We start from the raw sequence: 15,259 nt of genomic DNA, 5'->3' as shown, positions 1-15,259 counted from the left end.
AGGGATTCAAAAATTGCAATATATATATAAAAAATTTTAATACATTTCATTCACATGATATGCTTAAAAAAAAATTAAAAATATGTTTTAAAAATACCTACACTACAAATTTAACATTTTTGACTTGAAATTTTTTGAATCGCCTTTCAAATGTTGCACTAGATCTTTTTTTGTGGTTTTAAAGACTCTCCCTTAAGAACACTCTCTAATTTTGTTTGTGGCTTTTGATGAACAAAATCGAAATCAGATTCTGAATACTCAAACGAAGGAGATGTCATCATCTTGCCCTTCTCTTTTTTCCCTTTTGGTTTGAAGAGGTTGAGCTTTTCTTCACCATTATTTTTTATTTATTGGGGTTTGATACTTTTTCACTGTAGTAACATTCTTCTTCTGTCATGACCCAATCCACCGGACCATGCGGGCACCCATGCTACAACCTAAGTAGGAGCACCCTTAACCACTTCTATAAAAAGCATTGCGGAATTTTAAGCAAAAGTTGAATATTTAAGCCAAAAATTTATAGAAATCCGTAGTAATAAACCTGTACAAAAATAATCCATAAAAAACCCTCATAGATGCTAGTCTAAACAAGTACAAGAGCTTCTAAGAGTATTAATAAAATAAAGGAACAATGACCCAGCTTCCACCATAAGAAAGGAAAAATAGAAGCTGCCGGAAGATCGTCTTCATCTTCACCTGAGACATAACTGACCCTGCAACCAAACTATGCTAAGTGGCATAACAAGAATAGTTTCAGTATAAACAACATGTACTGGTAGGCATCATTGTTCAATTTGATACCCACCGCATAGTAAATGAACAGAAAAATAAGAGAGATCATAATAATTGAACCTTATAAACTGTCCATCCCAACCAACAAGTACACTCCTTACTCTCACCCCTAAGGTCTTCACCACTCTACTCTCCAGAGTTCCACTAACCACTCTAGTTACAATTTAAAACCTATGGGTTATGGGCCCATTATACTACTGTCTATTCACTCTAACAATATCTACCTAACAACCTTAATCGCCTGATGATTTCACCCGGTCACCACTAGTTTTGGTCCAATAGTCTCACAACATAGGGGCCTAGTCATCCCATAATCACACTTCCTAACTAAACTCGGTTTTAGATAACCACTACTACCACCACAGTTACTCATGAAAACCTCAATGTTAGCACTTTCGGTCAATAAGCAACCACCACCTCCAAGCCTATGAATATAGACTACTTCATATAACACATATGTCACCTCAAGGCCTAATACGGCCCATCCTCTTACCCACAAATAAGTTTATTCATGCTCATAATTTTTTATCACTAACACACCTCAACTCAAGGTTTTCTTTATAGGTCCTTAATCCATGGCTCATTTACAGCTAACCTTATTATGACATGTAAATACATGAATCATCATATCCTCATGGAACCATCCACACACACATACTCGGCCCTCTTAGGGGACCCAATCCAGTCATATTTGTGTCGGAATGTGACACCCGATTCAAGAATGTGTCAGAACGTGACACCCGATCCAAATACGTGTTGAAACATGATACCCAATCCAAATATGTGTCAAAACATGACACCCGATCCAATTTTGCAACCAACCACAAACTATCAACAATAAACCACATTATATCACCAAGAACAAGTTCATCACAAAACAAGCCAATGAGGAATCATTTGCATAAGGTCTAACATGTTTTTCCTAATCATACACACCTATGCATATCATAAGTAACTCAAACAAGTACATAAGACATTTTCGGGAAACAAACCCATGCCTACACTACTAAATCTTTAAGGTTTGTCTTCAATATCTATTTGTCTTATAGTTTCTATACACAATATTATGCCCGTTATAATTTAATCGTCTATACGCAATAATATCACAGTCAATAAACTTTCCCAATCATTACAACGTCTTTTTATCCAAGTCACATTCGAATTAAACCTTAGCACAATCAAATTCCTGTCCTTGACCCATGATCCACAGCTTAGCTATATGATTTCTCATTTAATTTTCTTCCATACTACATAATAGTTATAGATTTACTAATCAGGAAAGAGAAGCCTAGCCTACCTGGGCGTCAAATAACTGTGGAGAGATATTGCGGTTGAAATCCTTGGCTTCAGATGTTCCACGGGAAAGACCAAACTGAATTCCACCAGTTGAAAGCCTTCCAATGTTGAGATTCCTTTCCCTCTTCTTCCCAAGTCAAGAGCATCCTTTTGGAGGGTTTTTGCAGTAACCCTCGCCTCTAACTTACCTTTGAGAGAAGTGGGAAAGATAAAAAAATCGCGACTTAAGTTTCTTACCCATGTCCTCCCGCTCTAGTGGCCACATTCCCTCTCTGGTGGCGCCGCTAAAGCGGGATGATGGGACCTAGTTGAGCAAATTTCTTGTAATTTCTTTTAATCTTAAATTTATGATGATTCGGATCGTTACATCTTCACTGGAGTGACATTTATCTTTGATAAATCTAGGGCTCTTTCTAGGTGTAAGAAGAACTTTTGAATCTTTATGCATACTATAAATTTTTTTAATGGACCGAAAAAGATGGGCTACTGAAATCATGAAGATGAATATGGGTAAGGTATTTTTTCTTTGAAAATTGGTGAAGAACAACGGAGAAAGAGAAAGAGAAAATTTGCATAGATAAGTGGGAGTTAGAAAAGATGTGTAAGTTAATAATATCTCTTGATTGTAGTAATTGATAATTATAAAAGGAAGAGACACCCGTTTTCTCTCTCTTATTGATTATGATGAGATTAAATAATCAATTAATAAATTAAAATTAAATATTTTATAAATTAATATAAATCTGTTAAGACATGTAATTGAAACTTTATTAATAGTAATTACAAAAAAATAATAGATTTAAAGATTGTAATATCAACTCTAAATTAAATATGTGGGGTGATTTTTCCTTAATTATAAGCAATTGTCGTTCCTTTTTATTTTTCTTCTTATTTTTTAGGGATAATTACGCCACATGACCATTCGGCAAAGTTAATTATCAAAAAAAATGGGCATTTGCTATATAAGCATTATAGTCAGTGTATATTTCATGTATAGCCAAGCTATATTCAGTTTTTAAGTGTATCATAAGTATATTCAGTGTATAACTCATGTAAAAGTTATGTAAATAAAACATGACTGTATTTGTTGTAAACTAATTAGTTGATTGTATATATTGAAATTGTCCCTATTTTTTTATTTAAAATTAGCTGACCATATATAATTGTTTCACAACCAAAATAAATCATTGCCATTAAATAATAGGATAGACATTTGGCATGAATTACCACTCCATTGAACAATACTGGACATTTATCTCTTCCCTAAATGACCAGTATGATTTGGTTGACATAGTGGAAGAAATGAATGTATATCTTTGGACTTCTTAAATGCTCATACTATTATAGACATAGACAATATATAAAAATCAATTTGATAATTTAGGGATAAATTTGAATATTTTGTCTATCTAGACGACTCGCCCATGGCTAAATGGGAAATTATTACTTTTTACTATTTTATGATAATTTAATACACAATAAATTTTATGTGGTATAAGCTTCATTACTAACATTGATTTTATTAGTTAAATGGTAAATTATTTTGTGAGCAAATTGTACACTTGGACTTCCTCATGACAGAGTTTGAACAACTCTTTTTTCCATATTTAAGAAAGTACGTGTACTTTGTTTTTAACATTTGTATCACTACTACAACAACAAATAAATTTATTTGAGTTTTTATAGCTTTTTATTAGAAATCTTCATTTTTATAGATAAAAAAAACTGGAAGGAATATTTTGTTCTATTTATTTCGTAATTTGCCAAAAAAATATTTATTCCTCCAAAAAAATGATAGTTTCTTTGATACATCATTTATTATATTGTAACATCAATTTTTTTTTTACTACTAACCTCATTATTAAAGTTTTAGCCTTTCTCCATTTTTGTATTATTAGGAGGAGGGTGTGTGTGGTATATAAGAAAGTTCAAGTGTTATAGTAAAAGCATATCCAATACAAGGACTTCACATATTAAAATAAATAGTAAATAATCACGAATATCTAATCAAATTTTTATAGTTCAATTCTGGATACAACATATTTACTGAATCAGTTATATAGTTTAGTGTATTCTCCATGAAGCCGAAAATTTTATTGATGCCTTTAGCATGTGCATTAGTTAATTAGGTAACAAAAATAATCTGAAGTATAGGCATTCTCTCATAAATTAAAATAGCTATCATTGTAATTTCTGATAGTCATTGTTTAATGTTTGAAAAACATAGCAGTCAGACAATAGAGAGCAGCAGTGCACTTGGACACTACTTATCCATACACAAGGTCAAACAATCCTCACTGTTGGATTGTATATAAGGGCAATTTCTCACATGGTTAACTCTACATTGTGCTTTAAAATTGATGAACAAAACATACACTATGAATATTGTCTATAAAAAAGTATTACGTGAGATACGTTTAATACATGTTTTTACCTCATAAAATCAAATTAAATAAAAATCTGATGTGTAGAATTAACCTTTGATGGTTCAACTTCATAAATGCAAATGATATCCAATCATCTTGACATCGAAAAAAAATCCACCGTATGAAGATCCACATTGATTATCCACAAGAAACTTTGCCTTCATTATTTTTTCATGTGTATCAAAACTTCATTTTAATAAATATTGATTTTATTTTATAAGAACATGAACTATATGACTCGACGTACACGTCCAATGCACGTGCGGAAAGACTAGTACATATAAATAGTTAGATTCTCCAAAAATATCAATGGATGAATGTCACTCAACACTAGTGTAAATTTGAAAAATCCGACACCAATGCGACATCGAAAGTGAAAAGTCCTCGCAACTTAGATAATTATTAACCCACGCGCTTAGAATTTGTAAATTATGTATTGTTTTGGTAGATTATCTATTATTTGACATTTTTTTGTTCAATATAAACAAATCAATAATAAAGGTTGTCTCAATCAAAGTTCAAGAGAATTTTCTCATAAAGATTATATTGTAGGCCATCGTAAATAATAGAAACAATGTCTCAATTATAGGAAATAAATAATTGTGAACTAATAATAATTTAATTTGGTCAAATAAATAATAAAATATTTTTTATAAATTCTCTTAATATTAATCGTGCATCACACAAGTACTAATATTTGCAGAACTGAAAATAAAACACAAATTTTATAGTCATTTTCTTTTATTCAAGTTTTAAATAGTTGTTATACAATTTAGTCCATGTACATTCTGAGGACACGCTTACCATTATCAAGTATTTAGGCAAAATATCAAATACTTTTGCAAAAGAGAGACAAACTAACATTAGAAGAAGAAATTTTGCATATTCTTATTGAAAACATTGTACAACTTATTGCTTTGACTATTCCCTAAAAGAACACTCTTAAACTAACATATTTACAAAGTAGGTAAGGAACTTGACACAGAGTCTCTTTTAACTCACTTGTGACTTGTACAAAGATGTGCTGCCATCTATCTCACATGTAAACGTAATGGAAAACAGACAACAAATGAACTTCCACATGCATAATGAACTTTCACCTACTATGCAGCTTCTACTAATCTTTTTATGATCTTGCTTTTCTTTTTCGCATATCTTGCTAGTTATAAGTGCATTCAAAGGCAGAATGATTCATGCGTAAACTAGCAACTCTCGAAGTCACCTGAGTAGTGAAGCTTTCGGACCTACATGAGACTACTGTATTAAGAGCCACTATCCAAAAAACAGTTACTACTGCCTGAGCTACCCAGAGCACATGGTGTATCACGAACAAGAAATTTGACAGTACGACCACTAACAAAATCCAGTATCTCAAGACACTCGTGCAAATCGGCATCATTTACCAACATCACCCATTCCTCCTCATCATCAAGATACTTGAGTTGGAATGTCCCAGTCTGCAGTTTAAACCTCTTAGCAACATCTTCATAGAGTTGGAAGCACCCTGCTGAAAGGTCAAACTTAAATCGAATAGTATCTTCTTTGTAAGTGGCTTTTACAGTAATTGTTGACCCACTATCACCACAATTCACCTCAACTTTAGAATGTTTCAGTGCACCACGACTGCGAGAGCTTGATGAACTGCCATTCATCATCGACCCAGACCCATTGGATGAGTCTGTCATGGCTGAAGAACTGGCCTGGTTATGTTCAATCACCCCACCATCACCATCCAGTTCATTATCCCCTTTCATCTTACTGTCAACATCACCCCCAACAACCATGGAATACGAGCACCGGGAATTGAAATGACAATGACAATTGTCCAAGGTGTCATTGTTCAATCCCCACCTCCTGCATCCTTCTTTTGTAAGGAAAGATCCCAATGATGCATTTCCAGAATCAGTCAATGGCATCGCATTCAGACTTGCAGGTCCGGATGACCCTGCATCTAATGTTGCCAACTTGGATTCGTAACAAAATCCAGACACTTCAATACTTGATTTACTCCCTCCCTTAAACGAGGGAGTATTGATATGATTTGATTGGCCGAGTTGGATCCCATCAGCATAAGAGTCCTCTTCCATTTTCACCATAGAATTCTCTCTATCATTGCCTGAAGTTGAGGGTAAAGATACAGCATCCTGGAAAATAAAAGTAGGATTTTTGACAGAGACATCTTTGAATGGAAAAAATATGCTTTTCTGTGCGTCGAAATCTTGGATAATAGAGCCAGCTGGAACTAGACCTCCTGTGGTTGGATCAAACTTTAACCCCCCTTCTACGCCTTGGACAGAATCAAGCACTGTTTGTATCTTTTTCAAAGACCGATTGACTTTGTTTATCTTCCGGGATGGCCATCTAGATATCCCATGTTGTCGGCATATCCTTTTCAAGGTAGTTGGACACACTACAAAATAAACACAACAATTAATTTAAAAGAACACCTTTTGAAAGGGTCTACTGCTTCAAAGAAAAGCCAATTACTTTTTACTTTCCATTCCCATTCCCGTCCTTATAAAATATAACGTCTCTGTATACCCTTAAAAATATCACAAAGAACGGATACTTCACATCACCTTTGCGTTATGCAGAACTTCTCACTTAAATTGAGCAGTTACATTGAACTCCACAATAGCCATCAAAAATAGCATATCCTACTTATGAGAGAAGGGTCTTGAATGGGTGCGGAAAAGTCCCAAATTCATGTTTGTCCATATATTTGATATTCATGCTTTTAATTATTAGTCTTGGAATAAACATGTAAAAAAAAAAATTCTCCATTTGCGCCTATTTTAATAAAAGGTCACGCTTCATTTGCGCTTAAAGCCTCAACAGACCTTAGAACTTTTTATCGCTTTTGATAACACTGAATAAAATATATATATATATAGGTATCCAGTATACTTGCGAATTAGTGGACTGATCCACTCGATATATATATGCTTACCACCAATGTTTTTTGCAGCATCCTTCAAGCTTCCAGAGAAGTACTGCTGAAGAACACTTAAGCTGACATGTTTCTCAGCTGTACTTCGTTTTTTCTCAATCTGTCTTCTTGATCCAGTCATTGTCTACAAAACATGTTGCAACAAAACATCAGTTTAGATACATTTAGAAAATAAATCATTAACAAACGGAACATAAGTTGTTCAGGAAAAAAATAGAACAAGTGTAAAAGAAAGAGTGCTCAAAACTGTAGTATGAATGCGGAGCATATTAAATGCTCTCACCTAGATCACATTAAACGGGAGTTCATTGAAATTGAATACTCAACTGAAGCAATCTAGTTGGATGTAGATTAGATAAAATAATGCTTGTTCGGTAATTGAGTGAGATACCTGTTCACGAGAATCATCAGCATGAATTCCAGCAGTCTTTGAATCACAGGCACCTAAAGGAGCCCCGTTTACAGAATTTGAATTGCTGTCTAGTGAGTGCTGAGAGTTCTTCCTAGACAATGCAATCGGTGGTAAATTTGGAACAGATCCATCCTGTAACCCAAACTTAACACCTTGTCCAACCAATTCTGCATCTGTTACTGTTCTCAAACTTCTGCAAATTCTTTGCATGGTACCTGAAAGGTTATTCAAGAGAAGCTGTTGCTCGGTACTTCCCTTCATACTTATGGGAAGAAAGAACTCCAATATGTAATCGTCATTACTGGTGAATGTACTACGTAATCTGATAGCAACAGCAGCATTTAGACCAAACTTCCGTGCATGATGAACAAGTGGATACTCACTTATATGATACTCCTTCACATCAGGGTAGAAGAAGGGATGGTTGGATTGAAGAGCTTTCCCAACAATACCTTCACCTTCCTCAAGAAAATGCTCCATACATGCATGTACGAATCCTTGCATTTCCTTGTCACTCACATAACAAGCTGTATCCACAACACATAACACACATTTTTCATTTACATTTGCATTACATCCTCTAGCACGCACTCTCATGGATTCATCTCCTTCAGTGACACTACAGGGAATCCATGTCAGAGCAAGAGGCAGCTTATGTGCATGGCAAACTGCTCGCAGAACATCTGTTATCTCAGCTAAAGCATCTCTTTGGTTGTTTGAGAGATTCTGCAAGATGAGGAAACAGAAATTGTAACTAGAAACAAGGGATTAGAAGGTCTAATTACTGATCTAAAATAGAAAGGGAATCAGGAAGAATATGACACAAGAAAATAAATAACACGATTGGTGTGTAGATTCCATGTACAATTAACATCGTGAGTATACCTGAAAATGAAGTCGAGGAGGTGCGATACTCCTTAAATTCACAGCCTGCAGATGGGCAGAAGCTACAAATTAAACCATCTTTTACCAAAGGATGCAACTAGACATATATGAAAACGTGTGCACAAGAGGATAAAACAAACTTATTGTGACATCATATTGTGGCAGTTCTCAATTTCGTAACTTTAGTCTTCTCAATACTGGTGTACTTATATATAAACTTACTTACATACTGTGAGTCAATGTGCTCTGACTCACTGTTAGCATAAACTTTTGATAAAGCGGAAAATGGAAATATAATGGAAAGATCTAATAGTTGATCAGCCAAAAAAGCATGTACTCGAAAGAAAATTACCATAGTTTTTTGGGTGTGAAAGTCGAAACGAGAATCTATATATACATAAAACAACCAAACAAGCTTCTCTTAACGTAACTTGGTTTGGTTTCACTCACCTTTTTCCTTTATTAGAGGTTGGTGGGTACTGGGCAATAGGGAAGGGTAGAAAAGGAAGGGGAGGGGTTAAATACAAGTGATCAATATTTGTCATGACACACAAAAGAGTTAGTGACAAGCAGATTGATATTATCACTTTGTTTATGAGTGATAAGCAAGATATGACTCTACAAGTCTAAACAGAACCCAATACTTAAGGAATAACTGTTACTAAAATTCAACAGAAAAGAATTTCACATACTGAATCAAAATCTCTTGAACAGTTTATAACTGGAATAACACTTCTTTGTTCTAAACCAGGTATCATGATGGAAGAGCTAGATTAGTAAACTATGACCACTACCTACGGCCTTCTTCTTTCTTGAAGGAAAAAAAAAACATGCACATCAATAATTGTAAAGCAACACAAAGTTATTGTGTTGGTGTTAACATTTAAAATAAAAGTTTCAATAACATAAATATTCTGCAAACCAAATTTACTAGTTTTTTGCTTAGATATTCTTTTTTATTATATAGCAGTTGAACAAACTTGTGTTGTACAAGTTCAAAGGACAAAAACATACGCAAAAAAATTACTATCTTTCACTCATATTTTTCTTTTCCGAACAACAGTAAATGACAATTTGCAACCAAAATTAAGTACTGAATCAAAAAACATAAACTACTTCAAGGATATAAAAGGGTTCATGACTCAAAAAAAAAAGATCATGCAAGAAAGAGGAGTGAACCTGGAGAACCTGGCAAACACGATCCATTTCCAGATCAAAATTTGCTTTCTCCTTCATTGTTACGAGTTCCAATACTGCACAACATGGAGTTTCACAGTCATCATCCTCAAAGACGGGCAGAGCAATAGATCCGCGAACTTCATGGTTGAGAGCATATTGTACACGTAAATATTCAGCCTCCTTGTAGTACAGAACATTTGACGTCCACTCCGGAATTCTTGAACAAAACACCCGACCAGGAAGACCTGGAATTGCTCCTGGTTTTATTTCTGTATCAAAAGTGAACTTCCTGGAGACCTCTCGATAGCCAGAAAGCACCTGATCAAGAAGATATGGCTGTTCACACGTGCTCAAGACATACTGGTCACCATTCTTCATTGGAATCCAAACTTGAGCCAAAATTCCTGCACCAGAGGACTCTTTAAACATTGCCAATGCCCTAAGCATTCTCTCAGAAAGTGGTTGAGAAGGTGACCTTAGGATCATAGAGTTGCCAATATCTTCACCGTCAGACCATTGGCTTGATCTTTTACTTTCTTTAGCAACCAAACCGTCCCCCTCATCAACTGAATCTATCATATAATATAACTGGTCATCGTTTTGCTCAAACATCATTTTCTCTCCTCCATCACGAGTACTTACCACCATATTGTCATCCATTGGAGGAAATGCTCCAGTAGTTTGTTCTGTATAACTCAATCCTTCAAATGGTGCATAACTTTGAGACATGGGATTACTTGGCGAAAATGCTGCATAAGAGGCTAACATCTGCTCTGTTGCACTAGGGCTAGTGCACCATCCAGCATAAGCATCAAGATTCATAATCTCCATAACATTGTTGAATGAATCAACATTTGAAGACCTTGTACTAGCATCAAACGAGGCAGCACCCTCCATTTGACCTTTTGGAGACGCCCAAAAACCAACTCCCCTCTCCATTTAAAAACCAAAATAACAAAACAAAACTCTAATAAATTAACCAAATACTAGAGAACACTCAAATTACTCAAGCTTGTGTCAGATTCCCTGCAGTCTTCCACTATTGGCAGTCCAAGAATCCAATATCTGAATATCAAAATCATCTTATTCAACTACAAACTGCCGGTCCCTTTCCCAAACTACAATCCAAACACTTAAGACACCTGCAATTAGCCATATGAATATTTAGTTTCTCAATTTTTAAACTAACATGCCCAACAACTTATAGATTAACTTATAAGTAAGAAAGAGAAAACAAAAGTAATCAACATGGTATAAAGAGCAGCTTTTTGAGCACTGACCATAGGATTCATGAACTTCCCAACATCCAAAAGTGCAAACTTTCTTGAACTTCCCCAAGAAAGCAGTACCAATCGATCAACAACAACTCATCTGACAAGATTCAAATCAGAAGTCACACCACCCCCTTACAGGAACCCTCATATATATTGGGAAAAAACGCTAACCCTAAGGCTTGGGAAATACTTATGAAATACTATAACCGACTTGATTTTGGAACTCTTCTTCTATATTCTGACAACAAGGCAAGGATACTACTACACCAAACAAAAGAACGAATTCCAAGAAAGATGGGAAGATTAGAAAGAGGAGGGACCAGGTTCTACGGATGAGGTTAAGGTTTGGATGGTAGGGGAGGGGAGCGGGGGGGTTGAGAAAGTGCTATATTTGGAAAGTAAGGACTTGGGGCAAAAGAAAATGGGTGGCGTAACCCATATATTTAGACGATAGAATTCAGACTTTGCTTACTAAAAATAGAATATGGCGTTTTCAAAACATATAAGCAACCAGAGGCAGAGAGAGAGGGTGGTAGGACCCCGGGATGGGGTGCTTGTAAAGTCCTAGGGGTGTGCGGTTAATTAGTTTTAGGAGGGGTAACAACTAATTAACAATCATTTATCTCCATCTAACTAAACTTCAAAAGTGGTTATGAAATAATAATAAAAATACAAACATAACAAGAAATGCAGTTTACAAGCACGGGAGAGTAGTATTTGATTTCGGACCCATTTGTCCATAGATATTCCCAAAATCATTTGAGAAAAAAACTTAGCATTGGCCATATAATTTGTAAATATTTTGGTAAACAATTCAAATTCTCGAATATTAGAAAATTAATATTACATCAATTTTTTATATTTTATAAAATTACTCATCATTTATAGTTTTGAATTGAATTTTAGCCCTAGCTTATTGTACAAAATTTATATACTTTTGCACATTTTATTAATTCTTATCTGAGCTTGCTCTCAGAAGTCACTTTCAATGACAAGTAGTAATAGTAGTTTTTCATATACAAATCAATGGTTTAGTTGTGTTCGTGGTCATGAATTTTCACAGAACATGTTCATTATAAAATTATAATGTAACATACTTATGGGTATTTTTAATAGTTTTTAGAACTTATAGATATAAATCATATTTCTTTAAAAAGTCAAATATTTTTCCAAAAAATCTATGACTACACATGGTGAAACTACACTCAAAATTTTACCCAAAAATAACTTGGAATAAATATTGGGAATCTACGATCAAGCGCTAGCTAAGAATAGTTTTTTTTTTTTTTTTTTTTTTTTGGGAACAGACCCTACACGAGGCTCCCACCTCTCGTGCACACTCAGGGGTTAAGCAACACCCCCAAGCCTTAACATAAATAATCAAAGGAAAATACAAGGAGGGGGACATAAACCTTACCTCCGATCCTATGGTGGTTCATAAGTCAGCCAACCTATTAAGGTCGGCTAACTCATCCCCAATACAAAAAAGAGACTAACTATTACTAGAGAGCAGTAACCTATGAGAGGACTCCTCTCGGTACAATTCAACTAAGAAAGCATAAATGAGGGAGACTCTCCCCTTCCATGAGAAAAAAGGAAAGTAACCTACACTAGTCCTATTCCAACTATGCTACGTACCAGACATAGCTACATTGAAGAAGAACAAGTATACGAAACTTCTATCTCGCATGGGATGGGAAAATTCTTTTCATCTTTGCTCTTTTTAGTCTTGTCGTACCAAGTAAATCCAGGTGAAATGTGCCATTGCATTAGTATCATGATTATTAGCTATGGGGGCTGAAAGGAGAGGAAATATATGAAGCTATAGTACCCAACAGCCTTGGAGTTGTTGTGGAGAAAATTGAGAGCCTGAATATCAGAACAAGTGTAGCTGCATTCGACCACCTGCATGGGAGTCCAAATATATGGTTGCTGCAGATCTTGATGTGCTGCAGAGGCCCTAGTAAGCCATGCTTTAGTATCCAGTTGTTTACAATTATGAGGATCTGCACCTATAAGCTAGCTAAGAATAGTGAAATGTGATTTTATGGGCTGTGAAAAATAATTTTTAAAATGTCATCTTTAGAACAGAAACATTTTGTCAAAAATATTCATATTGTCGGATTTTCATAGCACATGCAAGAAATTTTCTTTAAGAGCTTTTATGGTTCTTGATAATGCTTAATGCTGTTGGTTTTGATGATTTAACAAACTAAGGGAACAGGTAAGGGATCGGATCTCTTTGAGGACTCTAAGTTGATAATGACAGCAAACAATAGTACAAAACAGATCCTGCCAAATCTGCAGGTCTGTTGTGTGCCCGACCGGGTCCCTGTGTAGGAAGACAGTTGTCTATCAAATAGAAAATGTCCAACACAAATCATTTATATATACATTCTTTACAACATTTCCTACTTGGTTTTTTGGAATCACTAAAAAAGAAAATCATTGAAGCTCTTGCTTTCTGAAATCTGCTCTTGAAGAAGACGGAGGACCTAGTAGAGTTATCGGGAGTTTGTTCTTGTTTTAGAGTCTTGGTTTCGTGGTCTTAATCTTTTTAAAGTCTATTCCTAATCTATAAAGGAATAAGATAAGTTTGTGTTTGTTTGTTCATCTTGTCAAAATAACTGGAGTTAATTATGGAAACTATTTGAAGTCTAAGTTAGCTAGGAGTCTAGGGATTTAGCAAGCAATAGAGTTATTGCTTCAGATATGAGTGTGACAGAGTTGTTGTATTGAGAGGAAAGGGATTGTGAGTGCAATTCGTAGATTGCAAGAGTTTGTAATCTAAATCTTTGGCTCAATTGTTTAGTGAAGATTGGAGGTGAAATCTTGTTGGACAGGTCGTTATTTTTCTCCCTTGAGCAAGAAGTTTCCACGTAAAATTTCGTGTCTGATTTTACATTTCTGTTCTTTAATTTTATGCACTGCTTTCTGATAAGGTACATCATCTCAGGAGTTTAGTAGACGCGTACATTCTAACAATTGGTATCAGAGAGGATTTTCTCTATTTGGTTAATACCATGAGAAGTTCCTGTAAGAATGACTGCTCCACTCAAATACACTGAAGGGCAAAATATCAACATACCTCCATTGTTCAATGGACAACACTACTCATGGTGGAAAGCAAGAATAGAAGTCTTCATTCACGCTGAAGACTATGAACTCTGGACAAGAGTTACTGATGGTCCAGAGTATCCAATAAAGAGTGTGTGAAAAAGAAAATAGGTGAATATGAGGAGGGTGACTTCAAAATACTTGAAAAGAATGCCAAAGCTAAGCTCATTCTTATTTGTGGCCTACATCCAGATGAGTAAACTCGAATATCAAGCTGTACCACTGCAAAACAAATCTGGAACACTCTCATAGAAGCACATGAATGGAAAGAAAAGGAAAATGGAAGGGATGATAGGAATGATTTTGATTCAATGCTTGCTCTCATGGCAAGATTTGATGTTGAGGAAGAAGCTGAAGCAGAGGTAACTCTTTTTGATATTAAATAGAACTTACATACTTATTTTGTAAAAAAAATTGAGAAGTCTTGCAGCTGTATTGATTGATTCAATCACTGAGTTGTCAAATGATAAGGATCTAACTATAAACTACTCAGATACTTTTCAAGAGGAAAATAGTCTCTAGCTTTACAAATATCCGATCTAGAAGAGCAAATGATGGTTCTGTTAGCATAAAATACAAAACTTCATCTTGATCTTAAGAAGTTGAACAAAAATTGTACTAGTGGCAAAGGTAAAATCAATAGTTTACAGCTTGAGCTGGAAGGAAAGCTTAATGATGCTGAAGTAAAGTTGGCTCTGGCTCTTGATAGAAATGTATATCTTAAAAAGGATCTAGCTCGGGCAAAAGAAAAGTTGTACAAATCACAAAAATAGACCACCTCCCCAAAGATTCTTGAAAATACGACCGGTCAGAGTAACAATGATGGAAAGGGTCTAGAAAGTCTAAATATCAGTCCTCCTTGTAATCCTCACAGCAAGTATGGTTCAAGGTCTAAATTTTTTTTGTGTCTTCACTGTGGTCGAGATGG

The 15,259-nt window shown here is 35.0% G+C and overlaps 1 protein-coding gene across 1 annotated transcript; it reads right to left on the bottom strand.

Moving 5' to 3' along the window:
• Positions 1-5,377: 5,377 nt before the first annotated feature.
• Positions 5,378-11,764, bottom strand: LOC129902245 (protein NLP9-like). The gene is made up of 6 exons (XM_055977391.1): positions 11,221-11,764; positions 9,941-11,082; positions 8,762-8,806; positions 7,856-8,602; positions 7,465-7,588; positions 5,378-6,924 (listed from the first exon to the last, which is right to left on the bottom strand). The coding sequence occupies exons 2-6, from the start codon at positions 10,877-10,879 to the stop codon at positions 5,777-5,779; spliced, it is 3,003 nt and encodes a 1,000-aa protein (XP_055833366.1). The 5' UTR covers positions 10,880-11,082; positions 11,221-11,764; the 3' UTR covers positions 5,378-5,776.
• Positions 11,765-15,259: the final 3,495 nt, after the last annotated feature.

This window comes from Solanum dulcamara, chromosome 9 (assembly GCF_947179165.1).
Source record: "Solanum dulcamara chromosome 9, daSolDulc1.2, whole genome shotgun sequence".
Classification (NCBI taxonomy): domain Eukaryota; kingdom Viridiplantae; phylum Streptophyta; class Magnoliopsida; order Solanales; family Solanaceae; genus Solanum; species Solanum dulcamara.
This window is presented reverse-complemented; position numbering and strand designations above follow the sequence as displayed.

Bases quoted from the DNA above. Each gene is read 5' to 3' on its own strand.
- LOC129902245 (XM_055977391.1), bottom strand. From the start codon at position 10,879: ATGGAGAGGGGAGTTGGTTTTTGGGCGTCTCCAAAAGGTCAAATGGAG. The intron at 8,807-9,940 runs GTTCACTCCTCT...GCCCATCTGCAG, and splicing joins GTGTTTGCCAGGTTCTCCAG to GCTGTGAATTTAAGGAGTAT. The intron at 7,589-7,855 runs GTATCTCACTCA...CATGTTTTGTAG, and splicing joins CTGATGATTCTCGTGAACAG to ACAATGACTGGATCAAGAAG.